The sequence below is a fragment of the Giraffa tippelskirchi genome, chromosome 12, assembly GCF_054371585.1.
Source record: "Giraffa tippelskirchi isolate mGirTip1 chromosome 12, T2T-mGirTip1v1.2.pri, whole genome shotgun sequence".
In the NCBI taxonomy this organism is placed as follows: Eukaryota; Metazoa; Chordata; class Mammalia; order Artiodactyla; family Giraffidae; genus Giraffa; species Giraffa tippelskirchi.
Genome location: NC_137286.1, coordinates 3603541 through 3630568, shown reverse-complemented (window position 1 = coordinate 3630568; position 27028 = coordinate 3603541). Strand labels below are relative to the sequence as shown.

The 27028-nt window shown below is 48.9% G+C and overlaps 1 protein-coding gene and 2 long non-coding RNA genes across 43 annotated transcripts in view; 1 reads left to right on the top strand and 2 right to left on the bottom strand.

Moving 5' to 3' along the window:
* Nucleotides 1-247: 247 nt before the first annotated feature.
* LOC145529112 (uncharacterized) lies at nt 248-9874 on the bottom strand. The gene is made up of 2 exons (XR_014070933.1): nt 9182-9874; nt 248-4090 (listed from the first exon to the last, which is right to left on the bottom strand). It is a non-coding gene; the product is annotated as an uncharacterized LOC145529112 (long non-coding RNA).
* Nucleotides 7827-27028, top strand: part of PPP2R5C (protein phosphatase 2 regulatory subunit B'gamma) — a 150918-nt gene continuing 131716 nt past the window's right edge. For 11 of the 41 annotated variants that reach the window (XR_014070925.1, XR_014070924.1, XM_081548846.1 and 8 more), the window contains exons 1-4: nt 7827-7896; nt 9207-9339; nt 9870-9987; nt 11382-11447. Coding sequence is in view for 12 of the 41 variants with exons in the window: in XM_081548815.1 (XP_081404941.1) it covers nt 10468-10494; nt 11382-11447 (93 nt within the window). In the remaining 29 variants the exon portion in view is untranslated. Of the gene's footprint in view, nt 7897-9206; nt 9340-9693; nt 9988-10228; nt 10965-11381; nt 11448-27028 lie in introns of those variants that run through there. The other 30 variants (XR_014070920.1, XR_014070919.1, XM_081548815.1 and 27 more) reach the window with 8 other exon arrangements.
* Nucleotides 24786-27028, bottom strand: part of LOC145529111 (uncharacterized) — a 30414-nt gene continuing 28171 nt past the window's right edge. Inside the window, exon 3 of the long non-coding RNA XR_014070932.1 lies at nt 24786-26721. This is a non-coding gene — a long non-coding RNA (uncharacterized LOC145529111). The remainder of the gene's footprint in view (nt 26722-27028) is intronic.

The window sequence follows — 27028 nt, the reverse complement described above, 5'->3', positions numbered from 1 at the left end:
CTTCCTGACCCAAGGATGGGAATCCACAACTCTTGTGTCTCCTGCATTGGCAGGCGGATTCTTTCCAAGATCTCCACCTGGGAAGTCCATTATATACCTGAAATGGTGGCAAATCTTTATTTTCTGAGTGTGGACTTGGTATCTGGAAATGCCAAAAGTCATTCTATGCAAACAGGGTGAACTTGAGGCTAATGTCTCCAGTTGCTTCTCTTTTTTTTCCTGTTTAAGAAGAAAACAAACTATGGCAAAAACAAAAGTCTCCAGAGTTTATTATTCCAAAAAAGATGTTCTAAAAATCTGAGAAAAGCACATGGATATAAAAGGTACATACTCCTCCAAAGTGAAGACCTATTCTCCTGAAGGGGGAATTTGGATATAAAAATTATAATTCATTCTAAAAGGCAGTTTCATTGAATTGTTAAGCAAAACCTCTCAACAAAGAAAAGTCTAGGACCACATGGCTTCACCAGTGAATTCTACCAAATACTTAAAGAAGAATTAACATGAGTTCTTCTCAAACTCTTACAAAAAATTGAAGAGAAAGGAACACTTTCTAACTCATTGTATTAAATTAGCATGATACCAAAGCTAGGTGAATATATTATAATAAAAGAAAACTATAGACATCATCCCTAATGAATATTGATGCAACAATTCTCAACCAAATACTAGCAAAAGTAAGTCAATAGCAAATTAAAAAGACTATACACCACAACCAACTGATTTATTCCTGGAATGCAAAGATGGCTTGACATGTGAAAATCTTACTGACATAATACACCACTTAGAATGGCAACCCACTCGAGTACTCTTGCCTAGAGAATCCCACGGACGGAGGAGCCTGGTAGGCTGCAGTCCACGGGGTCGCTAAGAGTCAGACACGACTGAGCGACTTCACTTTCACTTTTCACTTTCATGCATTGGAGAAGGAAATGGCAACCCACTCCAGTGTTCTTGCCTGGAGAATCCCAGGGATGGGGGAGCCTGGTGGGCTGCCGTCTATGGGGTCGCACAGAGTCGGACATGACTGAAGTGACTTAGCAGCAGCAGCAACAGAATATAGGAGGAAAAACACATGATGACTTCAACTGATGCAGAAAAACCATTTGACAAAATTTAATACCATTTCACGATAAAAAATACTCAACAAACTAAGAATAGAAGGAAACTACCTTACCATTAGAAAGGCTGTGTATAGAAAGTCAACAGCTGACATACTCAATGGTGAAAGACTGAAAGTTTTTCCTCTAAGATTAGGAACAAAACAAGGACATCTGCTTTCACCACTTCTATTCAACACAGTACTTGAAGTCCTAACCAGAGCAACTAAGTAAGAAAAAACAGGCACCAAAATTGGAAAGGAAGAAATAAAATCACCTTTGTTAGTAGAAAACATGATCTTATATGTAGAAAACCCTAATGATTCCATTAAAAAAGACTGTTTGAGCTAATCAATGAATTCAGCAGTTGCAGGATATAAAAATCAACACCCAAAAAAATCAGTTGTGTTTCTATAGACTAACAAAGAACAATGAACACTTCAAAAAAGAAAATATGAAAACAATTCCATTTACAATAGCATCAAAAAGAATAAAATACTTTAGAATTTACTCAGAGGTAAAACAACCTTATATAGTAGAAACTACAAAACATTGCTGAAAGAAATGAAAGGAGACACAAATATATTTAAAGACCCTGTGTGCATGAGTTGGAATGCATAATATTGTTGAGATGTCAAAACTACCCAAAGTAATCTAGAGACGTAATGCAATCCCTATCAAAATCCCAATGGCATTTTTTGAAGAAATAGAAAAATCCACCTTAAAATTCATGTAGCATCTCAAGAAATCCTGAGCAATCCAAAAAAATATTGTAAAAGAAGCACAAAGTGAGAAGTCTCACACGTCCTAATTTCAAAGCATATTACATAGCTACAATAATCAAACAATATGGTACTGGCATAAAGACAGACATATAGAACAACAGAATAGAAGAGAGAGCCCCAAAATAGATCCTTATATATATGGTCAAATGGCTTTCAACAAGACTGTCAAGACCATTCATGGGGAAAGGACAGTCTCTTCAAGAAATGGCTGTTGGAAAACTGGGTATCCAAATGCAAAAGAATGAAGTTGAATGCTTACCTTATACTACATATAAAAATTAACTCAAAATGTATCAAAGATCTAAACATAAGAGCTAAAACTATAAAACCTTCAGAATGAAACATAGGGGGAAAGTTCTATGACATTGGATTTGTCAATATTTCCTTGAAAATGACATCAAAAGCACAGGCAACAAAAAACCAAAAAAAAAAAAAAAGGGATAAACTGATTACATGAAAATTTAAAATTTCTGTGCATCAGAGGACACAATCAACAAAGTGAAAAGGCAATTTGTGGTATAGGAGAAAATATTTTCAAATTATACATCTGATAAGGGATTCATATCCAGAATACATGAGGAATTCCTACAACTCAGCAACAAGAAAACAAACAACCTGATTGAAAAATGCCCGTGACAAGATATTTTTCCAAAGAAGATATGCTGTTTAGTTGCCAAGTCATGTCTGACTCCGCAACCCCGGGGACTGCAGCACCCCAGGCTTCTCTGTTCTTCACTGTCTCCCAGACTTTGTTCAAACTCATGTCCATTGAGTCAGTGATGCCATCCAACCATCTCATCCTCTGTCACCCACTTGTCCTCCTGCCTTCAATCTTTCCCAGCATCAGGATCTTTTCCAAGGAGTTGGCTGTTTGCATCAGGTGGCCAAAGTATTGGAGCTTCAGCTTCAGCATCAGCCATTCCAGTGAATATTCAGGGTTGATATACAAATAGACAACAAGCACATGAAAAGATGCTGAACATTACTAATAATTAGAATTCAAATCAAAACCACAATGAGATAACACCTCACACAAGCTAAGTTGGCTACTAACAAAAAGGAAAAAGACAAGTGTTGGTGAAGACGTGGAAAAATTGGAACCCTTGTGCACTGTTGATGGGAATATAAAATGGTACAGCCTCTACGGTAAAAGTATAGCTCTTCCTCAAAAAATTAAAAATACAAGTACCATGTGATGCAGCAAGTCCACGTCCAGGTATATCTTCAAAAGAATTGAAAGTGGGATCTCAAAGAAATATTTACATACCCATTTCCATAAGAGCCTTTTTCACAATAGCTAAGAGGTGAAAGCAACCCAAGTACCCATCAAGGAATAAATAAATTTAAAAACTGTGGTATATCCATACAATGAGCTATTATTCAGCTTTATAAAGGAAGGCAGTTCTGGCCCACACTACAACATGGAAGAACCTTGAGGATAGTATGCATAATACAAGCCAGTCACGAAAGGTCAACTTATGTGTGATTCCACTTCATAGAAACAGAAAGTGGAATGGTGCTTGCCAGGGCCTGGGGTCCAGGGAGAGAAAACAGGAAGTTGTTTCAGTTTTGCAAGATGAAAAAAATCTGGATGTGAATATGTGAGTATACTTACTGAACTGCGATTTCAAAACGGCTCACATAATAGATTTTATGTGTATTTTACAATCAAAAAAATTTTCTTCGAAAGCCAGTCTCATTACCTCTCAATTAAAACTTGGATGGTCGTTCGTGCAGAAAGGCAGTCTTTTCAAGTCTACCAGCATGGAGTCATTGTCTGGAAGGAATTTTGCTCACTAGACAAGGTGTTACGCTCAGGTCTTTAAAGCACAGTTGAGGTTTTCTCTTTCTCCACATCAAGGGCAGAGAGATGGCAATAACATGTGTATGTGTGCATGTGTGTGTGTGAGTGCATTCAGCAAACTGTAACGTTCCGCCCAGATGGAGAATTTCTTCTTAAATGAAGTGTGTAGACACAGTGTCAACCTATTATATTCTGTTGTGCTCACAGTAACCACGGAGGGAGCCGGGCGGATTGTGTCATATCTGTTATACGTGGGGTTAGACCAGGGTTTCTCTGTCTCAGTTCAGGCGGTTCAGTCACTCAGTCGTGTCCGGCTCTTTGCGACTCCGTGGACTGCAGCACGCTAGGCTTCCCCATCCATCACCAGCTCCGGGAGCCTACTGTCTTGGTAGTGTTGACATCTGGAGCAGAAGGATTCTTTGTTGTGGGAGCTGCTCTGTGCACTGTAGGGAGTTTAGCAGCACCCCTGGCTTCTAACCACTAAAGGCCAGTAGCAGCTCCCCCCCAGGGGTGGCAACCCAAACTGTCTACAGACATTGTCAGATGTCCTCCAGGGCATAGAAAAACCCCGTTTGAGAACCACTGGTTCAGAAGATCTGAGTCAAGATCACACGGAGGTGACACATAAACTTGCGTCTTTGGATTCCTAATCTCCCATTCCTGTATGACACGGGGTTATTCTCACTTAAGGTCCCTCCAGAGCCCCCCCACCACATACACACCCTTCTCTGCCCTGCTCCATCCCAGGGACCATATCGCTGGTTCTCTGGCCCACTGCTCCTGGTGGTTAGGCCACCAGTGGGAGGCACTGATGGGGGAGGGGAGAGAGGTCCGAGTATTTACTCCCCCTCTTTGGCTTCCCTCCCTGCACAGAGGGCTCTGACCGTGACTCTGCCAGGCTCAGGGAGGACCACGGCCCCACCTCTGCCCAGGTAGGCGTGGGGACATGGACAGCTCCCATCACCCCAGCCACCACGCTGGCCCTCCCTCCAACATCTGCTTGGCCCCTGCCTGCCTCTATCCATAGATCTTGCATTCATTTATTCCTAGTTAGACCTTTTTGACTGGGCCATCTGTCTCCTGCCTGTTGAAGTCACTAACACCAAACTCTGGACAAGAACTCAAAGTCAGCACTAGCACGCTGCAGCTATTCCCCAATGCCTGGCCTTCCCGCAAGCTTTCTGCTGCCTGCCTCCTGCCCTCCTCTCTCAGAAACCTCCTAATCCCAGGTCTCTAATGCTCTTAAAGTGTTCTTCTCTCCCCACCTCGGGTTATTTCTGTCCTGTCTTATCTCCTCCACTGGACTTAGGGATTTGGGAGGAAAAAAAGAAAGGCATTTTATCTCCATGAAAATGAAATTATATTTTGTGTAGTTGCCCAGTTTTCTTCTGTACTTAGTTAAAATGTTTTTAGAACTTTTTTTATGACTTTGATAGATTGTTTTAGAGCAGTCTACAAAACTTTAAGTTTTAGAACCTTCATAAATGTATCACCATTTGGCTTTCACGGGGAAAGTCCTCCAGGTTCACCCTACACGGTTGTTGTTCAGTCGCTAAGTCGTGTCCGACTCTTTGTGACCCCATGGCCTGCAGCACCCCAGGTGCCCCCATCCTTCACACCGTCTCCTGGAGCTTGCTCAAACTCAAGTCCGTTGAGTCGATGATGCCATCCAACCATCTCATCCTCTGTCACTCCCTTCTCCTCCTGCCCCCAATTTTTCCCAGCATCAGGGTCTTTTCCAATGAGTCAGCTCTTCACATCAGGTGGCCAAAGTATTATTGGAGCTTCAGCTTCAGCATCAGTCCTTCCAATGAATACTCAGGATTGATTTCCTTTAGGATTGACCAGTTTGATTTCCTTGCAATCCAAGGGACTCTCTAGAGTCTTCAGCACCACAATTCAAAATTCTTTGGCACTCAACTTTCTTTATGGTCCAACTCTCACATCCATACATAACTTATGGAAAAACCATATATGGACCTTTGTCAGCAAAGTGATGTCTTTCCATACATGACTTATGGAAAAACCATATATGGACCTTTGTCAGCAAAGTGATGTCTTTGCTTTTCAGTACGCTGTCTAGGTTTGTCATAGCAAGGACACCCTGCAGAGTTGGGTGGTTTATTGCCAGATGGCGACTCACCGACTGACCCCTGGCACTTATCACAGCTCTTAAGGGGCTAAGCAAGAGGCTTTCCTTAGTCTAACTGAGTAGTCTGGGTACCACTTGGGCCTCAGGTTGGTGACTTTGGGGTGTTTCCTTGGATCCTCAGAACTGAACAGCACTTCACATCAAATCATTGTCCGTTCTGTGGCAACTAAACTGAGTGTGTGCCAGGTTCTGTGGTCAAAACTCCTTGTGGACAATTCATTTTGGTATAATCTGACTGAAATGTATTCCCTACCCCTCAACCCCCACTCTGCAGGCAAATTTGTAATGTGTGAATAAATAGATCAAAATTCCACAAGAAATGAGTGTTTAATGACCAATCTCTAGAGATGAAGTGAGGAAACAGCAGAGGGGGAGTAAACCAGTCGAACTTCTAGAGTGGAGAAGGCTCAGGGGTGGCCATGAAGAAGCTGCTGCCCCGTCCAGGAGTGGGGGGCTTGCAGGCCACCCCAGGCTGATGGGGAGACGAGAGGCAGGGGGAGGTCACAGAACAGTCTGAGACGATGGGCCAAACCACAGAAGCAGGGGAAATCAGTCTCTTCAACAAACACCGGACCCTGGGAAACCCAGAACGCCTGTGATGTGATCACTCCCCCAGGAGCCTCAGCTGAAAGTCTGAGTGTGCAACGTGATGAGACCCAGGCTGACGCCCAGGGAGCCCGGATAGGAAGCTCTGGGTCAGGGAGGCCCAGGCGGCAGCATGGCGGCAGGACCGAGGCCTCAGAGGAGCATGTGGGGTGAGGCCTGTCACAGATGTCTTTGAAGGTAAGGGAGTGGCGAGAACTCCTGAGGGTGGGCGCACAAAAGGGCCCCATGGCTGACTGTGGGGCAGGAGCCATCTTCTCTCTGCTCTGGCTTTCTGCACCAGCCAACCCTCTGCCCCTGAGTGAGGCGGCAAGGCTCTGTGGTCCTGCAGCTGATGGCTGCCATGCAGCCCAAGACCCGAGTCCTCCAGGACCTCTCTGGCCCTGAGAGACCTCAGGGCCGCAAATGCAGCAATCCAGTGTACAGAGGAGCCGGACATGGAAAAAGCCTCTCTGGGTTACTAGGGGCCATCCTCAGGAAAAGTGTTTCAGAAGCGGGGGGGTCTGAAGAGAAGGGGTTTTGTGTAATATGCGCAGTGTCTTTATGAACACGGAGCATCTCAGACACACGTGCACTCACGACACATATGTACATACGAGGATGAACATGCACACACTATCTCTGTATCCCTTTGACAGCCTGTATTTTAAAATGCATTTGTTTCTTTTTGGCTGTGTTGGGCCTTCCTTGCTGTACATGCGTTGCCATACACCTTTGTCTAGTCGTGGTGCGCAGGGGCCAATCTCTCCTTGTGGTACCCGGGCTCCTCGCTGCAGGGGCTTCTCCTGCAGAGCACAGGCTCCAGAGCACACAGGTGCAGTGGTCGCGGCACACAGGCTTAGCTGCCCCGTGGCACGTGGGATCTTCCCAGACCAGGAATGGAAGCTGGGTCTCCTGCACTGGCAGGTGGATTCTCAACCCCTAGGCCACCAACAAAGTTCAACAGCCTGTTTGGTTTTTGCTTTTTTTTTTTTAACTTTGTATTTTGTATTGGGCATAGCCGATTAACTGGAGAAGGAAATGGCAATCCACTCTAGTACTCTTGCCTGAAAAACCCCATGGACAGAGGGGCCTAGCAGGTGACAGTCTATGGGGTCACAAAGAGTCAGACACGAATTAGCAACTGAACAACAGCAACAGCCAATTATCAATGCTGTGGTAGTTTCAGGAGAGCAGCAAAGGGACTCAGCCACACACACACATATATCCGTTGTCCCCCAAACTCCCCTCCCATCTAGGCTGTGACAGCCTATTTGAATCCCTCCTTTTGAGACCAGGATCTACCTCTACCTTCAGCGTTCCTATAAACACCACAGTAGCCAGGGCACGGCACGGTTCCCAGCATCCCCTGGGAACATTCTAGAACTTTTGGCTATAACACTGGCTACGAGATGGCCCTCTCTAATGTGGACAAATGAAAACCAGCTCAACGGCCACTGAGGACCACATATGGTAGGTTTACAGTGTTGACTCCAGTTTCTCCAGTCACTATGGTTTCAAGGTAACTAGGTAGCTTTTCTGGTATCTTGCCCTACATTTTCCCTCAACTCAAGCTGACCTGATAAACACCTACCCTGACACGCACTGACACTCTGTCAGATCTGCATTTCCATTTGCAGTAGACACCCCTACTAGCATGTTGCAGCTGCAGCTCAAATTCGGCATGTCCCAAGACTGGTATCACATTTTCTCAAAAGCCTACTCTCCACTCCTTATCCCCTTATGTCCCTTCCTCGTCCCAAACTACAAACACGGGCATCAGCCTTTCATCTTCGAGTCTGGCTCTCCTGCCTGAGCAAGTTGGCCTCCAGGGTATTTGGGACCCTTCCTCCTGTTATTGTCATCGAGAGGCCTCACAGGGAGCATCTGGACCAGAATTAGAGCCTGGTTGCTCCCCTCCCCCAATGCTCCTGCCACAATGTCTTCTAAAGTGCAAATGTGAGCCAGTCTCTCCCCAGCTTAGTATCCTTTAGTGACCCGGAACCATTATACATTCAAAAAGAAGTCCAGTTCCTTGCCAAAGCCTACTAGTCTTAGTTAGAAGTCTTTGTTCCTTCACTCTCATCTCCGGCCATAAAAACACTCCTGTGTTCTTTCACGATTAAAAGCCAGGCCATTCTCCCTCCAGATCTCACAGGCTTGCCATGTCACCATGTCACATCCTGTGATTACTGACTTTCTTGTTCACACCCCCAAGGATCTGGTGTGCTTCAAGACAAGGGTCATGCCTTGTTCACCGTGGCATCCCTTGCACTGTGCTTTGCACACAGTGGGCATCCAACAAAATGTTTGTTGAATGAATGAATGAATGACAGGCAATACTGCATCAAAGGCTATGATACAAGAATACTGGTGGCACAGACAAGTCTCAGGGAAGCCCCTGAGCCCCTTTAGAACTCTGTGGTCATCAACTAACAGTTTCAGAATTATCCTGATATAGACTTACACTTGATTTACTAAATTGTCAGCATATATGTCATTTTAAAAATGAAGTGTTATTACCCAGAGGCATTGCTCTACCCTCTCTCCACTTTTTTTTTTTTTTTTCTCTCCACTTTTTTTAACTTTTTTTTTGGAGAAACTATTAACCCACTTAAAAGACTAATCAAAAACCGTTTCTTCTGCACAAATAGCTGTTTGGGGCTGTGCAATTTACCCGAGGATATTCGTCTAAAGGCACACATTCAGACACCTGCATGCAGAACTTACTTTCAGGACCTCCCACGACACTCCTCACCTTAGTTCTTTTTTTCTTCTTTTAGCTTTCTCACGGCAGAGCCGCACAGGATAACCGAAAATGCTTTGCCTGGCAACTTTCAAGAGTGAAAACCCAGGCCTAAGAGAACACAATGGTTTCGAAGTGTCCAGATAAGATTCAGTTCCTAATCGTCACAGGTGAGACACCAACGGTCCCTGCACGTGAAATCCGCTCACTCCTAGAGTCTTAATACCTAAAGTATTTCTGCACTACACAAACTGTGGGAGTATCAAAAAGTTAGCCCACTTCCCTTGGAAAACTCATCTCCCAAGAGCTGTTGGCGAGGTAAAATGAACCACGTGATTCCTGGTCATAATGCAGAGGTTTCTTCACATGGCTTTCGATCAAGCCAAATTAAAGAATAAAATAAAATCCCATTGGCAAAGCAGGAGCCTGACCTGTGGGGCGGGGCCACCAGAGGCGGGGCGGACCCGGGGGCGGGGCCAGCAGAGGAGGCGGTGCTAACCCGGGGCGGGGCCAACGCAGGAGGCGGGGCCTAGCGGGAACGCGCGAAACCGCTGCTCGCGTGGTTGTCTGGCCTCCTCAGCCGCTACCCAGCGCCGCGGCGGCCAGGAGCCGAGGTCTCCGTTCGCGTCCCTCTGGCCGCACAAGTTATTGCCATCCGTTTCAAGTGTGCCCCTGCTCTATCTGTCCCGAACCTCCACAGCAGTCTCCGGTCTGTCGCCTCAGCTGCAGCCCCACGCTCCCTCCCCAGCCGCCGCCGCTGCCCTGCAGGAGACGGCCCCGAGCCGGAGCGCGGCGAGGGAGACCCAGGCCGCGCGAAGGTGCGAGGAGAGCGGAGGGCGTTAGGGCACGTGAGGCGCCTCGGCCAATGGCGGGGTGCCTGGAGGGCGGTGGGGCGGGGCGGGGCGGGGGCGGGGCCGCGCCCTGGGGCGGGGCCTGTGCGGGGGCGGGGGCGGCGCGGGGGCGGGGAGAAGCCTGGGGGAGGGGAGGGGAGGGGAGGGGAGGGGAGGGGAGGGGAGGGGAGGGGAGGGGAGGGAAAGAAGCGGAGGGGCGGGGCGGGCCGGGCCGGGGGAGGGGCGGAGAGAAGCCGGCGCTGCCTCCGCCGCCGCCGCCGCCGCCGCTGCCGCCGCCGCGGCTGCCGCAGCCTCTGGGAGCCTGGAAAAGGGGAACCGCCAGCGAGCGATCGACTCAGTCCCCGGGCGGCGGCGGCGGCGGCGGCGGCGGCGGCGGCCGGGGGAGGGAGGCGCGACGGCCGGGGCGGGGGCAGGCGGCGGGGGAGGCGGCGGCGGTCCGCACCAGCCATGCCGAATAAAAACAAGAAGGAGAAAGTGAGTCGGGCCCCAGGGCCACCGGACGGGGCGGGCGCGGAGGGCATCGGGGAACTGCCCGGGAGCGGAGCCCCGCGGGGCTCCGGGATCTCGCGGGCGCAGGGTGGGGGCGGGGGGCAGCGGGTCCTCCCGGGGCCGCGAAGCCCAGGCCGGGACCGGCCAGGGGCGTGGGGGGCGCGGCCGGGGTTGGGGGGCGGCGCGCGCGATGGGCGCGAGGGGACAGGTGGGGCCGCGGAGGTGGTTGACCCATCCTCGCAGGCGCCTGGACAGGGGCTTCCGAGGCCGGGGTGCAGGCGTCTCAGCAGGGACCCCCCAGCCGGGGAGGAGGGCAGCGAATGGACCGGGCTTAATGCTTAGGGAGAACGTTTGCCCTCCGGAGGGACGCTCCGGGGCTCTCAAATACTATTATTATCCCGGGTGGCGACGGCGGCGACGGCTGTGACTGTGCTGCGTTTGCATGCGGGTGAGGGGTATGTTTTTGCTTCAGGTGGGGCTCTGTAGCGTTTCAGAATCACCCCAGACATGCTCGCTCCCAGAGTTGAGTGTGGGAAGGGGAAAAAAGGGTTGTGATGTGCATCTTTCAAGATGCCGAGAGCATGGTACAAATGTGCGTTTACCTGTTTCTGCTTCAAGTTTTGAGCGCCAGATAATGCAGACGAAGAAAACAGGGAGAATCTGAATTGTGGGTGGGCCGGTGGGTGTCACATCACAATCCTGGGTCTCTTAACTCAACCATATAAAGGAAGGATGTCGTGACGGTATTGAGGAAAACTATCAAGAGTCATAGTTAAATTGTCTAAATACTTGTGAAACTGCATTTTGGTTTATCTGATGTTACGCAGTCTAAAAATTGAGAAGCCTAATTGATTCTGCTTGATGTTTCCCAGGAATCACCCAAAGCAGGGAAAAGTGGAAAAAGTTCAAAAGAAGGACAAGACATAATAGACTCAGAGGTAACTATTCTTAAATATTGTTTCCATTTTTTTCATAAACACCTTTTTAGGGTAGGAAAAACTGAGGGTGAGAAAATCTAGGCTCTTCTGAAATGTTTCACTGTATGAGATTTTTTTTCTGGTGTCGCTCATAGCCCTCCATTTTAATTATTTAGCTTTGTATTATTCGTCTTTGGGGAAATAAGAACGTTTGCAGACAGGTTGTATACTGGTGCAGCTGGTATATTGAAGTTCACCACCCCACCCCCGCCACCACCACCTGAAATCTAGCAGCCCTGCTGTGGGGCCTGGTGTCAGGGACTCTTTCAGACTGGGTTCGAGTTCCTTTCAGGTTTCCCATCCTCCCTCTTCCTTTGCAAGGGGCCAGGTCTGTCTCTTAGCTTCCCCGGCAGCTCAGTGGTTAAGAATCTGCCTGCAATGCAGGAGACGCAGGATCAATCCCTGCGCTGGGAAGATCCCCTAGAGGAGGAAATGGCAACCGACTCCAGTATTCTTGCGGGGAAAATCCCATGGCCAGAAGAGCCTGGTGGGCTCCAGTCCATGGGGTTGCAAAGAATCGGCCACGACTGAAGCAACTGAGCATGCTCACAGGCAGGTCTGTCTCAACAGCTCGTCCTCCCCCTCCTCCCATCACCCTTGCTTTCCAGGGTGCAGACTTTGCTGTGTTTTTCCCTGTAAGTGTCCTATCCCATTAGCCTCTGTCCCTAACAGTGTTGAGTATATTTTGGGTTTTCTGGTATTGCTGTTTTTGTGTGATCGTCCGTCATCTTTCACATTGTTTTTCTTTGTGTTGGCCAATTCTGACTTCTTTTGCTTCTTGCCTTTGGGCTTACTGAGGAAGCAGCTGGGGTGCTTCGTGGGGCCTGTGTCTACCTGGTGGGAGTGTGCTTTGAGGGCGTCTGCAGAGCTGGTGCTGGGCTTCCCCTTTTCTTCCTTGCAACCTGGTGAGCTAGAGCACCTTGGGCTGAGGGTCTGGGAGCCGCACAGACCCAGGCAGAGCTAATGGGTTGTTTTGAATCCTTGGTAGCAGAGAAGCTGCTTAATTTGGTGTCATGGTTCTCCAGAGCTGGACTGTTTAGGTCCCTAGTCTTATCACCAACGACAGTAATTTACAAGTGTCAGACCCTTTCCTATAAGCCAAATTAGAATAGAGTTCAGTTCTGTCTGGGAAATGAGTTAACGGGCCATTATCTGCATTGGCCTTTTTTTTTTTTAATATATATAGCCCCAGGTTATCTTTTCCTTATCATTTGGTACATTCTAAGTCTCCCTCCTCTTCAGGAGGTGGTTTACTCCAGCAAATCTGTTGCCCTCCCCAAAGCAAAAAGCAGAAATCCAAAAGGTTCCTTAAATACCAGTTTCTTTGTGCCAGTCTCTCCCTGTCCTTCCTTTACAGCAGAGAGTCACGTTTCACTGTGGCATTCTTGCATCTGACTTGGCTTACTTCCGTGTCACTCTTTTGACTAAATTGATTTAAATGAAATTTAGCTGCTGCGCGAAGGTATATGCCTTTTCTTTTCCCTTTTTTGGTTTGTTGATCTTTCATTAAAACTGCTTAGTCTTCCCAGTGCTGCCCCAGACCTTTCTTGCTCACATACCTGTCTCTGTTAGTGTTGCGCACACACAGATCAGTGCGTATGGTTCATTTATTCCTGTTTTAATGAAAAGAACCTGACTGTAAGGATGGAAAATGTTAAGTTTGAATCTGGAAAAAATAAAATAAAAACAACTTCTCAGCAACTCAGCAATCCCAAAGCCACTCCTAAGTCAAGTGCCTGTTTAAGGTGGATTGGGTTCTTAGGCTGCAGTTGCTTAAGAGTCTGGAGGTGTGGCCTGCAGCGTCTTGAGTGTGATGCCCCTCTTGTCTTTTTGTATTTTTTCTAGCACTACTGTCTAAGAGCTGGAGCTACAGAGCTTGAAATTACCATTGAAAAGTACTGAAATGTTGGGCCCTTCACTGCTTCCTCCTCAGGATCCCAGAGGCAACATGGCATATTAAGCCTGACACTCAGCAGGTCACTGTATATTTTGCAGGAGCACAAACCGAAGCTCTTCTGTTCCTCTGAACTCTGACCGTTGGCCGTTGCTTTCCCATTGTTGTTTCTCTCCCCTCTGTCTTCTTGTCCATCCTTCACTTCTAGTCCCGCCGCCTTAGCCAGTGCGATTGACTCACACGGGTGAATGAAACCATCACACACTCTCTTCCTCTGCTGTCTGCCGATGTTACTTTGAGCTGGAATGTTTTAACCTGAACGGTTCACATGGGTTTACAGTTTCCCACGGGCTTCCCTTGTAGCTCAGTCAGTAAAGAATCCGCCTGCAGCGCAGGAGACCTGGGTTCAATCCCTGGGTTGGGAAGATCCCCTGGAGAAGGAAATGGCAACCCACTCCAGTATCCTTGCCTGGAAAATCTCATGAACAGAGGAGCCTGGTGGGCTGCAGTCCATGGGGTTGCAAAGAGTCAGGCATGACTAACACTTACTTACAGTTTCCCACGCTGCTTTTCAAACATTTCAAATGTCACATCACCTTCACGGTCGGCATTGGCTCGGGTTACCTTGCAGACACACCTCCGTTAAGACAGTTAGCACATCCTGGGCCGCACAGCCCGAGGGGTACAGAGCAGGTGCTCGTCCAGGGCAGACAAATCATCCTGACCGAGAACACGCGGAAGAACTTGGCCTGTGGCTGACTCAGTATACCAGCCACTTCATGTGTGGGGGAAGGTCTTTATATAAAGTCCTGCCTGGCGACCATCTGGCCTCAAGGAATACAAAGGAGCTGGTGGCTAGCTTCGCAGACCGCTTTGTGGTTAGAATGGGGGCCATTTGATGGCATGAGTCTTTAGCAAGAAGATGAAGTCCTGCAGGAAGGAAAAGTGTGGCTAGGGGCAGTGTCTCAGCCAGGGGATCGTGAGTACAAATGCTGACTCTTGGTTGCCGTCAGCAGTGGCACCTAACTTCCGTGCCCGTCTCCTCATCTCTAAAATGACTTGGTGAGTTTCACATTTGACCATTTTTAACTGTATGGGATAGATCAGGCGTGACCTCTCTTGAAAGTTTTCCCCGCAAGATTTATGGCAGGATATATCTCTCAGGGTAGCAAAATACCATTAAAAGTTGTAACTGCTGTACAACTTTTGTCTTTTAGTAGAAATTTCTACTCCTTGACCGACATGTATTTGGTACATCTTTGATTTTTTTTTTTTTCCAAGAAGATTTTTTTTTTCCCCCTTTCAAACAGAATGGTGAATGTTTGACTTGCTTTTCCATAAGTGTCCTGGGAATCAGTTTCTGCCCATTACTTCCTGCTGGTTTATTTCAAGCCCGCTTTTTTTTTTTCTTTTGATATTTTAATAGTTTTATTTGGCAAAGAGAAGCCTAAGAATTTTTTAAAAAACATTTCCAGAGGGAAGACCCTCTACCATAAAATAAATTTGTTTAATTTGGGAGGACAAATGTATATTTTTGACATATGTGCCAATTTTACAATTACTACAAAAAAGATAAAGTTAGTTGAAATATTTTAAAAATGTAAAAACCAGTCCAGGCAACATAACTATACAATCTTGCTGTAAAAGTTCTTATATCAAATTCCATCCAAAATATTTATGCAGTAGACTAAATTCAGTTGCTCAAGTCACTCTTTACTGCCGGCTGGCTTTTCCATTTTCTGTTGTCTCCATTCCATTTTCCTCTTTAAGATGTTGATATAACTCAGCTCTGCTATTAACAGAGTTCAAACGCCCAGCAAACTCCTGATGCTTTCTGGAATTGGCAGTGTTGATTCTATTACTCCATCAAGATAATAAGGACACTGGCCCTTTTGATTTTTCTACTGGTGGAGTTTCATCCATCTCAACAAGAGGCTTTTTATTTGGGGCTCAAGCCCACTTTTAAGGAGTGAGGACACAGATGAGTTCACGGGGACCTTGACCTTGTAAACCTGTGGCGACTGACAGAGCTAACTCATCTTTGAGCAGCTGTCCTCTGTGCAGCATCAAGTCTGTAGACACATGGCTCAGCTCGTTGGATGAGCATATAGAATCCTAATAAACCTCTTGGAGAGTCCTGGAGTCCACTGCAGAGGTTCAGACCACGCGACTACGTGTTTTGTTATCGTTATTTCAGTTTGTGTACCGTGTCCAAAGTTATGTTTTTAAAAGCGTCGGTGCTTTTTGCAAAGTGGTTGGTTGTGAGCACATTCAAGGTCGTTCAAGTGTTGTTCTCTGGTCGTGTGTCTTCCTTATCCTGTTGCAGCTCAGTTTTGTTTGAAAGTCTCTACGGCAACTCTTACATAATATCTGTTGCTGAAATGAAAGCTGAACAGCCCTCTCTCCTAACCTGTGAGCTTGTTCTGACCCCTTACACCTTCAGCAATAAATCGTCTTCCTCTTTGTGACCTGGCCCTTGGTCCCTTTGCATTCTCCACCCCCTCTCCTCAGGGTTCCCGGGACAGGGAGCCAGGCTTGCTGGGGTTCTGTCGGCACTGGTGGTAGAGTCCCCTTTTAGAAATTTAAACTGAAATTTTAGAGATGCTTATTAATTCACCTAATAGTGACAGTAATGCCTGTTACATGTTAACAGGACTAACGTTTTTGTGAAAGATACCTGTCCATGAAAAGTTTTTTGACTCCAGCCACGTGACTCTGTAGCAGGCTCTCTGAGCTGCATAAGGTTGGAGGAAGACGGGAAGGTGGTTGTGCTGCTGCGTGTGTTGTCTGGGGGACAGCCATGGTCCTCCCATCCCGAGAGGGGAGTCCCAACTCCCATCCCCAGAACACCAAGCCTCTGCGTGGAGGCTGAATTCTGAACTCGGGCTCACCGGGGGCGTACGCCGCCCCTTCTCCCGTTGTTGTCGTCCTACCGATTTTTTCCAATACCACCCCGAACTGGGAGAGGGCTCCCAGGAGGAGTACTTTACGATGTGTTTTGATGGGACTTCCCTGGTGGTCCGGTGGTTAGGACTCTGCGCTTCCACTGCAGGGGAATCCCTGGTCAAGGAAATAAGATCTCTCATGCCAGTGAGTGGGGCCAAAAAAACCCAACTTTTTTGAAATTCTTATGTAATTATTTTGTTGTTAGCTGTTCAGTCGCTCAGTCATGTCCAGTTCTTTGTGGCTCCATGGACGGCAGCACCCCAGGCCTCCCTGCCCATAACCAATTCACACAGCTTGCTCAAACTCATACCCACTGAGTCAGTGATGCCATCCAACCATCTCATCCTCTGTCGTCCCCTCTCCTCCTACCTTCAGTCTTTTCCAGCATCAGGGTCTTTTCCAGTGAGTGGGCTCTTTGCATCATGTGGCCAGAGTATGGGAGCCTCAGCTTCAGCATCAGTCCTTCCAATGAATATTCGGGGTTGATTTCCTTTAGGATTGACTGGTTTGATCTCCTTGCTGTCCAAGAGACTCTCTACAAGTTATTTTGTTGGGGATGGGAATTTCGCATCATCATTGCTTAGAGCCCAGGTGTCCAGGAGGATGGCTGCTCTGCAGAGAGGATGGTCGGATTGGAAGGACGTGGGGTCTGGAGGTGCCAGGAGCTCACTGTCCTCAGGGAGTAAGACTGCCTGAGCTCTGCCCTCTCTAGAGCCCACTCCTGTCCTGTGCTACAAGCTGGACACGGCTCTTAAGAGGGCATCCACCCTCAGCACTGCTGCCCATGGTGCTATGCACTCAGGAGTTCCCCTGGGGTCCTTGGGCAGCCCCACTGGTGCCAGCAGCTCTCCACCTCCAGCAGGGACAACCAAAAATGCCTCTCGACATGGCCCAGTGTCTCTTGGAGGGCAAAATGGCCCCGTGTCGCAGCCACCGCTCTAGAAAGCTTTCTGCACAAATCGCGCACGCTTACTTGTGAGTCATGCCTGGCACATTCATGGGAAGAGCTGTGCTCAGACAGAGGGGCACCCGCACCCCTTCACACCCTTCAGAATTCATGAGGGTCCCAGAGAGCTTTGACTGAGGTGGGCTAGAGCTACGTATTTCATATCAGAAACTAAAATAGAAAAATTTTTGATATGCATTAATTTATTTAATACCTATACCACACCTATGATGTGTTGACATAAATAGAATATTTTTTGTGAGGAATGACTGTTTACAAAAGTTCACTAGGAAAAATGGCATCGCTGTGTGTTTCTACAAATCCCCCTAATGTCTGGCCTAACTGAAGATAGCTGGCCTCCTGAGTCTGCGCCTGCATCCTGTCTGCTTTGATATCACGTGTTTGGTAGCCTGTGAGAAATCAGCAAAATGATGGTTATAAAGGCAAAGCGTGTCTCGGTGTTATCATAAAATAGGAGACCCAACACACCCCTCCAGGGGCCTCAGGGAGCCCACTCGGAGACCTGTTGTTTGGACTACGCTTCTCATGCCTTTCCTGCTTTCATCTTTGTATCTCCAACTCAAGTTCATTTATTCTGAAATTGAGAGGAAACTTTTTCACCATCCTGGAACATGTTTTTTCCTGATCTTTTCAATTTGCATTGCAGTTATTTGCTCTGCCAATTATTTACCGTATATAGTGCCTTGACAACTTTTATTTACCTGAGATTTACCTCCCCAACTAGACCGAGATCTTTAGGACAGCACTTTAACTGGATTCTTCTTTGCATTTGCCATATGTGTTAGGACCTGGAGTCAAGAAGTATTTGTTGGTGGATTTTGAAAGTGTTCAGGAAGGAAGAGAGTGTCAAATCAGTCGGCTGGCTGTTTTCTTTCTGATTCTGTAAATTTGAAAGAAAAAATTCTGTCTTGTTAAGAGGCTTATTTATGTATCGCCTCCCTGATCCTCTAAGGGAATTTTAATGCAGAATTTTCATTCAGTGTAATTTGTTTCAAATAAATAGCATTATACTAAAGCAGAAGATTGGGGTTTCCCGGTGGCTCAGCAGTAAAGAATCCTCCGGCAACACAGGAGCCACAGCTTCAAACCCTGGGTCAGGAAGATCCCCTGGAGGAGAGCAGGGCAACCCACCCCAGTTTTCTTGCCTGGAGAATTCCATGGACAGATAAGCTGGCATGCTACAGTCCATGGGGTTGCAAAGAGTCGGACACGACGGAAGCAACTCAGCACACACACACACACAAATCTGAAGATTATCGTCTTAGATGTTTTTTCTGATGTTTCTAAAGATTTTTGTAAAAGTTTTGATTGGCCCTTGGGTAACATGGGGGTTGGGGTATCAACTGTTTGCACAGTCAGAAATCCCAGCATAACTGAGAGTTGGCCCTTCGTATCCACAAATCTTAGGTGCTTTATCGTTCTTATTTTAAATTTATTTTGGGAATATTTCTCAGTAGAACATGCATATTGTATAAGTTCTATGTGTACATATATAGAAAGAGAGACAAAACTTCGAGTGTGTCTTGTCCTGTGCAGCCTCTGGGGAAGACAAGAAGGAGGCCCTTGTCCTCGCCCGTGAAGCGTGTTTTCTGTTACTTGGGAATCGTCACACCTGTTGCTCAGACACTGAGTAGACTTGGGGGTAACTTGGCCCCCGTCGTTCACACTCAGCAGCCGCTCAACGGATGGGTCGAGGTGGGGCACATTCTTGTAAAGAGCTCCCTGCAGCCGTGGGTGAGGAAAGCAGAGGGTTTAAAACAGACCCAGGAGCCCCCGAGCGCATGTGGGACGTGGGGAGTGCCTCACAGGTAAAGCCAGCGGAGGTTGGTGAGCACCCCTCTCCTCTTCAATAAAAGCTCCACTGCCTGATGAGTAGGCCTGGAAAGAGTCCTTGCAGTGACTCGTATGAGATAACGGGAAGCGTCCCCGTTCGTGGGGGCTCCTGGGTCGGCCATCTCCCAGCGAGTGCGGGCCCGGAGCCCTGCCCGCAGCGGTGGCGAGGTCTCCCCTCCGCGTGGGGCGCCGGATGAGTCAGTCTGCAGCAGCGTGGGTCACGGGGATCTTTTCCTAAGTCACAGGGAAAATTCCTCTGAAAGATGGCAACTCTCACAACGTCTCCGGTGTTTCCTTAAGTACTGGGCACCTGCCCAGGTCGGGACACGATGCTGTCTGGCTTGGCCCAGCATTCTGGTAACAGCCCGGCGTCTTCCTGTCAGCCGCTGGTGTTGAGCCAAGTCTCCCCAGGCCCTGCTTGTAGGTCAGCTTCCAGAACAGCAGCTGCTGAGACGTGCTGTTTCCCAAACCCCGGGCACGGTGTCATCTTTGTTTTCTCCACCTGGGGGCGGGAGAGAGCCGGCCTAGAAGTAGACGCTCCAGGAGGGAAGGAAGAAAAGATCTCAGTTGGAGGACTTCGCGTTTTCCTCTATCATGATGGAAGTGTTGGTTGCTCAGTCCTGTCCAACTCTTTGCAACCCCATGGACTGTAGCCCACCAAGCTCCTCTGTCTGTGGGATTCTCCAGGCAAGAATACTGGAGTAGGTTGCCATTTCCTTCTCCAGGGGCGTCTTCCCAACCCAGGGATCGAACTCAGGTTTCCTGCACTGCAGGTAGATTCTTTACTGTCTGAGAAGACTTTATCATAAGTGGTTTGGGTTTTTTTTTTTTTTTTTTTAGTATTTATTTATTTCACTCCACCAGCCTTATTGCCGCATGTGAGAGCTTCCCTGTGTCATGTGGAATCTAGGTCCCTGACCAGGGACCAGACCCATGCCCCCTGCTCTGGGAGTGCGGAGTTTTAGCCACCGGACCACCATGGAAGCCTGTATGTGTTTTTTAAAGATGAGCAAGGCTCTAAAGGGGCATTGTGTGTGCATGCTAAGTCACCTCAGTCCAACTCTTTTGCGACCCCATGGACTGTAGCCCACCAGGCTCCTCTGTCCATGAGATTCTCCAGGCAAGAATACTGGAGTGTGTTACCATTTCCTTCTCCAGGGGATCTTCCCAGCCCAGGGATCGAACCCACATCTATTACACCTCCTGCATTGGCAGGTGGGTTCTTTTACCACTAGCACCACCAGAGGGGCACTAAACCTAAAGCTGACCTAAAGCTTTCTGACCTAAAGCTGGTTCTGCCCAGTGGGAGTAGCAGCGTACCTGGCACCACTAAGATGCTAGACCTGCGCCGTCCAAGAGTTAGCTATTTGACACACGTGGCTAAGTTTAAAGTAACAGAAACTAAATCAGATTGGGAAGTTCAGTTCCTCGGTCGCACCAGCCGCATCCCACATGCTCAGCAGCCACATCTGGCCATGGCTCCCCTGCTGGACAGCACGCAGGGCGCAGTTCCCACTCCGCAGGAAGTTCTACTGGACAGAACGGCCTCAGACCCCAGCAGGAGCTTTCAAAACAATTGCAGTGTGAGCTCTTTGCACTTGTTAGCTGTGACTCTTCTTAATATAAAGGATCAAACCTAGGATTAAATTTAAGAGACAAGAAGACATAAACTGGCCAAAAAAGCAAATGGGTAAACTTAGAGAAGAGGCAGGTGACAAGGGGATGTGAGGGGTGAATACCGCTTGGCCCAGGCCCCGCCCGCCTTGTAAAGCCCCACCCCTGATACTCAGCCCGAGGCCACGCCGTCCCCATCGGAGCGGACCCAGGATGGCCCCGGGGAAGCAGCAGCCTTGTGTCCTTCTCGGTATTTCTTTTCAGACATTTATCTTTATTTGCAGGTTGGGGGTGGGGGGTGGCGGGGATCAAAACACACTTGGTTTTAAAAACAAGAGTCCAGAAGTCTGCAGTTTCGCATTCTCTTTGATCCACTCTGAGCCCTGCATCCTAGAGCAGGGCTGGTCTGGTTCCTTCCAGATCTAACAGGCGCGGTGCTGTGTGCTGAGAGGGAGAGCCTGGGCTCTGAAGGGCGAGGCCTTTCTGCTTGTGGGGTGACCCTCCTCTCTCCCAGAGTCATCTTCCTCCCCTCAGCTAGCATTCTGTTGGTGTCTTCTCTCTTTCTTTCCTTCCTGACACATTGTCTTATTTTATTCAAATACCAGTCTGCTCACACATGGTCCAGGAACACCCACATAATTGTTGTTGTTCAGTTGCTCAGTCGTGTCTGACTCTTTGCAATCCCAGGACTGTAGCACGCCAGGCTTCTGTGTCCTTCACCATCTCCTGGCGTTTGTTCAAACTCTTGTTCTTCGAGTCAGTGATGCCATCCAGCCATCTCATCCTCTGTTGTTCCCTTCTGCTCCTGCCCTCAATCTTTCCCAGCATCAGGGTCTTTTTCAATGTGTTAGCTCTTCGCATCAGGTGGCCAAAGTATTGGAGCTTCAGCTTCAGCATCAGTCCTTCCAATGAATATTCAAGACTGATTTCCTTTAAGGTTGACTTGTTTGATCTCCTTGCTGTCCAAGGGGCTCTCAAGAATCTTCCTCAGCACCACAGCTCAGCAGCATCAATTCTTCAGCTCTCAGCCTTCTTTATGGTCCAACTCTCACATCCATACATGACTGCTGGAAAAACCATAGTTTTTACTATATGGACCTTTGTTGGCAAAGTGATGTCTCTGCTTTTTAATATGCTGTCTAGGTTTGTCATAGCTTTTCTTCAAAGGAGCAAATGTCTTTTAATTTCATGGCTGCAGTTACCATCTGCAGTGATTTTGGAGCCCAAGAAAATAAAGTCTCTCACTGTTTCTATTGTTTCCCCATCTATTTGCCGTGAAGTGATGGGACCAGATGCCGTGATCTTAGTTTTTTCAATGTTGAGTTTTAAGCCAGCTTTTTTACTGTCCTCTTTAAGCTTCATTAAGAGGCTCTTTAGTTCCTCTTCACTTTCTGCCATTAGAGTGGTATCATCTGCGTATCTGAGGTTGTTGGTATTTCTCCTGTCAGTCTTGATTCCAGCTTGTGCTTCCTCCAGCCTAGCGTTTCTCATAATGTCCTCTGCATAGAAGTTAAATAAGCAGAGTGACAATATACAGCCTTGATGTACTCTTTTCCCAATTTGGAACCAGTCCATTGTTCCATGTCCGGTTCTAACTGTTGTTTCTTGACCTGCATACAGGTTTCTCAGGAGACAGGTAAGGTGGTCAGGTATTCCCATCTCTTTAAGAATATTCTACAATTTGTCGTGATCCACACAGTCAAAGGCTTTAGCATAGTCAGTGAAGCAGAAGTAGACGTTTTTCTGAAATTCTCTTGCTTCTTCTGTGATCCAGTGGATGTTGGCAATTTGATCTCTGGTTCTTCTGCCTTTTCTAAATCCAGCTTGTACGTCTGGAGGTTCTCAGTTCACGTACTGTTGAACCCTCGCTTGGAGGATTTTGAGCACTACCTTGCTCGCATGTGAAATGAGCACAATTGTATGGTAGTTTGAACATTCATGTAATAAAGCAGATATAATCACATATGAAAGATTGGTCTTCAGACATCATAGCCAGTGATGCCACGCTTGCCCACAATCTCCCCGACATAAAGCCATAGTCATGCCTCAGTGGCCACTAAGCCATTCAACAGAGCTTCCTTAAACTGCACTGTCTGAAACTGCCAGTCTGAGCACTATGGACAGTGTCTTTCAAGCTCTGAATAGTTACAGGGATCTCAGCAGGAGATGGAGGAACCAGCCCAACCTTGGCTAGTGCCCAAGCATGGCCAGTCAAGGCTTCGAGTAAGTCACAGCAACATTGACCACGCTGCAGCCTACCCGCAAGGTTACCGACAAGCTGTGCTGTGGTTCTCTGGTGGAAGGTCCATCGCCCTGCCTGGCCAGCCGAATGGCCGTTGTGTTTTGCATTGCAGGCTTCAGCAGATGCGCTCGGTCGCCCAGCGGGCACATTCTGAGCCCCTGCTGCGTGCTGAGCACCATCACAAGTGCTGGGGATTCGCCGCGGGACACAGCAGGGCCCCTGCGTGCGTGCAGTTTGCTTTCAGGGGCTGCCGTGTACTCTCTTGTACCTAAGGGGGACCGGCAGCGCTTGGTGTGGGACTGCCTCACACTGGGCAGAGCCGCAGTCCCGGGGCTCTGGACACCAGCAGCTCCCGCTGGTCGTCATGACACCGAATCCAGGTGTGTCCCATTTCCAGACACCCCTGGTGGGCAGGACCACCTCTGGCCGCCCCGTGCTGGAAGCTAGGAAGCTCCTGCAGGTGGTCAGGGACAGTCTCCCCAGGGAGACGATGGTAAAGGTGAGACCTGAGGGTAGAGGAGGAGCCAGAGATGCAGAGATCTGGGAAAGGGTGTTCCAGCCAGAGGACGCAGCTAGTACAAAGGCCCAGGCAGGAAGGAGCTTGGTGTGTCCACCAGAAAGAAGGCCAGTCGGGCTGGAGAGAAGCGAGGTGTGTCTAGGAGTTTAGAGAGATGGCTCACAGGCCACGCCCAGCAGGATCTCAGGCTCGTCAGCCGCGGCGTTTTGGATTCTTATTCTAAGGATGATGGGGTGAGGAGAGGGCGTGAGATGATCCCACCTAAGTGTTTCAAAAGACCTCTGCACCTGCTGGGTAGGAACCAGAGGGGCGAGAGTGGCAACAGGGAGGCGCATTTCAGGTAGAAGACCCAGCCCCTTAGAGGCCGGGGTTCCTCGTCCACACTAGGGAGGGTGAGGCCAGGCCCGGCTGGCCGTGGGCGCTGCAGATGGGTGGGGTTGTCAGCTGACCGCTTTGCTTTACAGGCCTGAGCTGAGAGCTGGCTGTTGTGGCTTCTGACCCCTAAAGGGGAGAATGCAGACAGCTGTGCTTTGCGGGGCCAGCTCCTGCCCTCACAGCCTTAGTTTTTTCCTGGATAATCCGGTTTCTTCGGAGAATGCCTTTCTTCCCTCACAGACAGCCGGTTCTCCAGTGTCACGCAGACATGGTTTAGTGGCTGTGGACGGTCAGTGTTCAGTCCAAAAAGTAATCTCCTTTTCAGCCCCATATCTCTTCTTTTAAAGTTTTTTTTTGGCCATGCTGCGCTGAACGTGGGATCTTAGTTTCCCCCCCAGGGATCGAACCTGTGCTCCCTGCATTGGACGCACAGAGTGTTAACTGCTTGACCGCCAGGGAAGTCCCTTCAGCCCCAAACTTAACTCCTGCGCACACTGTGCCCAGAATTTCTGAGTCTGGGGGCTCTGTGGGAGCGGGTCACCTGCCTTTTCGCTCCAGCCTCACCCGCTGTGTGGTTTCCAGAGCGAGGCTGCCCAGGTCTCGCTTCGTTGGCCCCACCCCTCCGTCTGCTTTCTGCTCTCGAGACATCTGGGGAACGCTGTCTTGTCCTTAGATGCACCAACGACTCCTCGTGCAGATGTTGTGATTGAGGTTGTAACTTTCCTTGCCTTCATTATCACTTGTTTAAGACTTACACCGGTAAGTGTGAGTGCAGGCCTGACCTCGATCAGGAAACTCGCTTCTGTTCTTCCTTTTTTCTCACCCCTCAGCCACGGGCCGTTGGCAACTACTCGTTTCTGCCATTGCAGCGAGTGAGCAGCCATGGACAGTAGGTGAATAAATGGGTGTGGTTGTGTTTCAATACAACTTTATTTGCAAAAACAAGTAGGGGGCCAGAGTCAGCCCACGGGCCATAACTCACTGACCCCTGGCTTAGTGGACTGCAAATCAGATTCAGTGCTTAAGAGAAACCCTTTGGTGAGAGGCTGGGCACTGATGCTGCCTTGCGAGTTTCTGGGCGCTGCTCTGAAACTTGCGGTGGCTGTGCTCTGTGAAAGAGATATGCCTTTGTTTTTGACCCCACTCCCCACCTAGAAGCCGTTGAGAGGCCAGTGATTTGGCCCTGCTCAAATGAGCGATAAGTGTCTTTCAGCTAATTGTGAATTTTTCAAATTGCAGTGTCTGAATGGCAGGAAAGAGGTGATTGTTCAGCAGTGATCCCCTAAATGGGAAAACGTCTAGGAATGAGGCTGTATCACAAATCTGAGGCTGTATCACAAATCCAGTTGTCTGTTTTGCTGTTTGAATGAAATATCTCAGAATACTGAGAAGCTGACAAATACCCATATATCTGCTGTCCACATTTTTTTTCACTCTGATTTTATGGGGGTGCAGTTGCCTGGCTGCATAGGAAGTTGGGTGTTTGGGCGTACTGCTGGGTCCAGAGACCTTCAGGCTTGATGCACCCCACATTAGAAACTTTCGGGGACCGCCCCCTGAGGGTGAGGAAGCCCCTCCACCTTCCGAGGCGCAGCCTGGCTGCTTGCAAGACCTGGGAGGGGGGTCTCGTGCCCCCAGCAGACATGCCTCTTGCTGTGCCCCTCCCTGGGGGCGCAGCAGTGTTCAGGGTCTGGGCAGAGGGCACCCGACAGACTCCCCCTCCCAGCCCGCTAAGACCCCACTGCCAAGGCCTCGAGGGTCCCAACACCTAGAAGTGATAGATGCCACCTCCCCCGCCCCGAGTCTGTGCAGCCCCCCTGTAAAGAGGCCCTGAGCTGAGAAGAGTGGGCCCGGCACCCACTTCACTGACGGGGCTTCACTGTGAGGCTCGGGTCATCCCGAGGCCCCCATGTCCCACCTGGAAATGCAGCTGCCTCTGACGTGGGGGTAGGGGTCTGCACGCTCCCTTCGGAACCTCCGGAGCCTGCTGACTTGCAGCGACGTCCAGTGGAAGGAAAAGGGCAGCTCTTTTGATAAATAATTCTGAGTTTGATAAATTTCCCATCGGGCCTTCCCTGGCAGTCCAGTGGTTAGAACTCCATGCTTCCACGGCAGGAGGCACAGGTTCCATCCCCAGTGGAGGAACTGAGATCCTGCAGGCCACACAGTGTGTCCAAATATTAATAATAATGATGATTTTCCATCACCGATCCAAAAATAAATGAGGCTGAAGTCCGTCTTGGAGCACCTCTCACCTCACTGAGTGAATACATAAAAACGAAACTACCCATTACCTCCTTCCCAGAAGTGGCAAAGAAAGGAAGTAAGTCTGTTTAGATCTTACCCAAGTCAAGTAGCTTAAACAGTATCATTCTTCTTTAGAAAAATTTCTTGTAATTTCAAGATGGACAATCGAGTTTTCACTTTGCATGTAAACACCTAGTCCAGGGAAGCACCCAGTTGTCCGTCACTGACTGTTGAGCCGACATGAGCACCTTCTCGCGCCAGAGCCCAGAGAAGCCTTGGAAGGCACGCCTGCAGCTCCAGGGCTGCTGTGAGTGAGTCCGTCTGGAAGGACGAAGGCCCTTTGGGAGCGCTGGCTTAGCGGCTGTGGTGTGCCTTTTTCTGTTCCACGCTGCTTCCTCCCTTGTACGTGGCTGGCACTGTCCTTGACATGAGCTGGCGTTCATAGTTCAAAAGTCCGAGAGCTGCCAGTCTTCTTTCGGAGGGGAGACCACTGTCCCAGTGCCAGGCCCTGTTTAGAGGTCAGTGCGGGGGTCACAGGACAAGGAAGCTCCTGGTTCTGCCTGAGACAGTGGGGCGAGGGCAGGGGGTCCCGTAACCAAGCTGAAAAGGAACAGACGACATCCTTTTTTATATATGGTAAAAGATACACACCACGAAATGTACCCCGAGTGACATTTAGTACGTTCGCCGTGTGTGCAGCCGTCACCACTGTCTAGTTCCTGACATTGTCTTCACCCCAAAAAGAAACCCCCTAAGCGCTGAGCCCTCACTTTTCACTTCCCCCACTGCTAGGCCCTGACAACCACCCACCTGCTGTCTCTCCGTGGATTTTCCTATTCTGGTTGCTTCATACAAATGGGATCGTACGACGTATGGCCTTTTGTGACTGGCTTCTTTCATTGTGCAT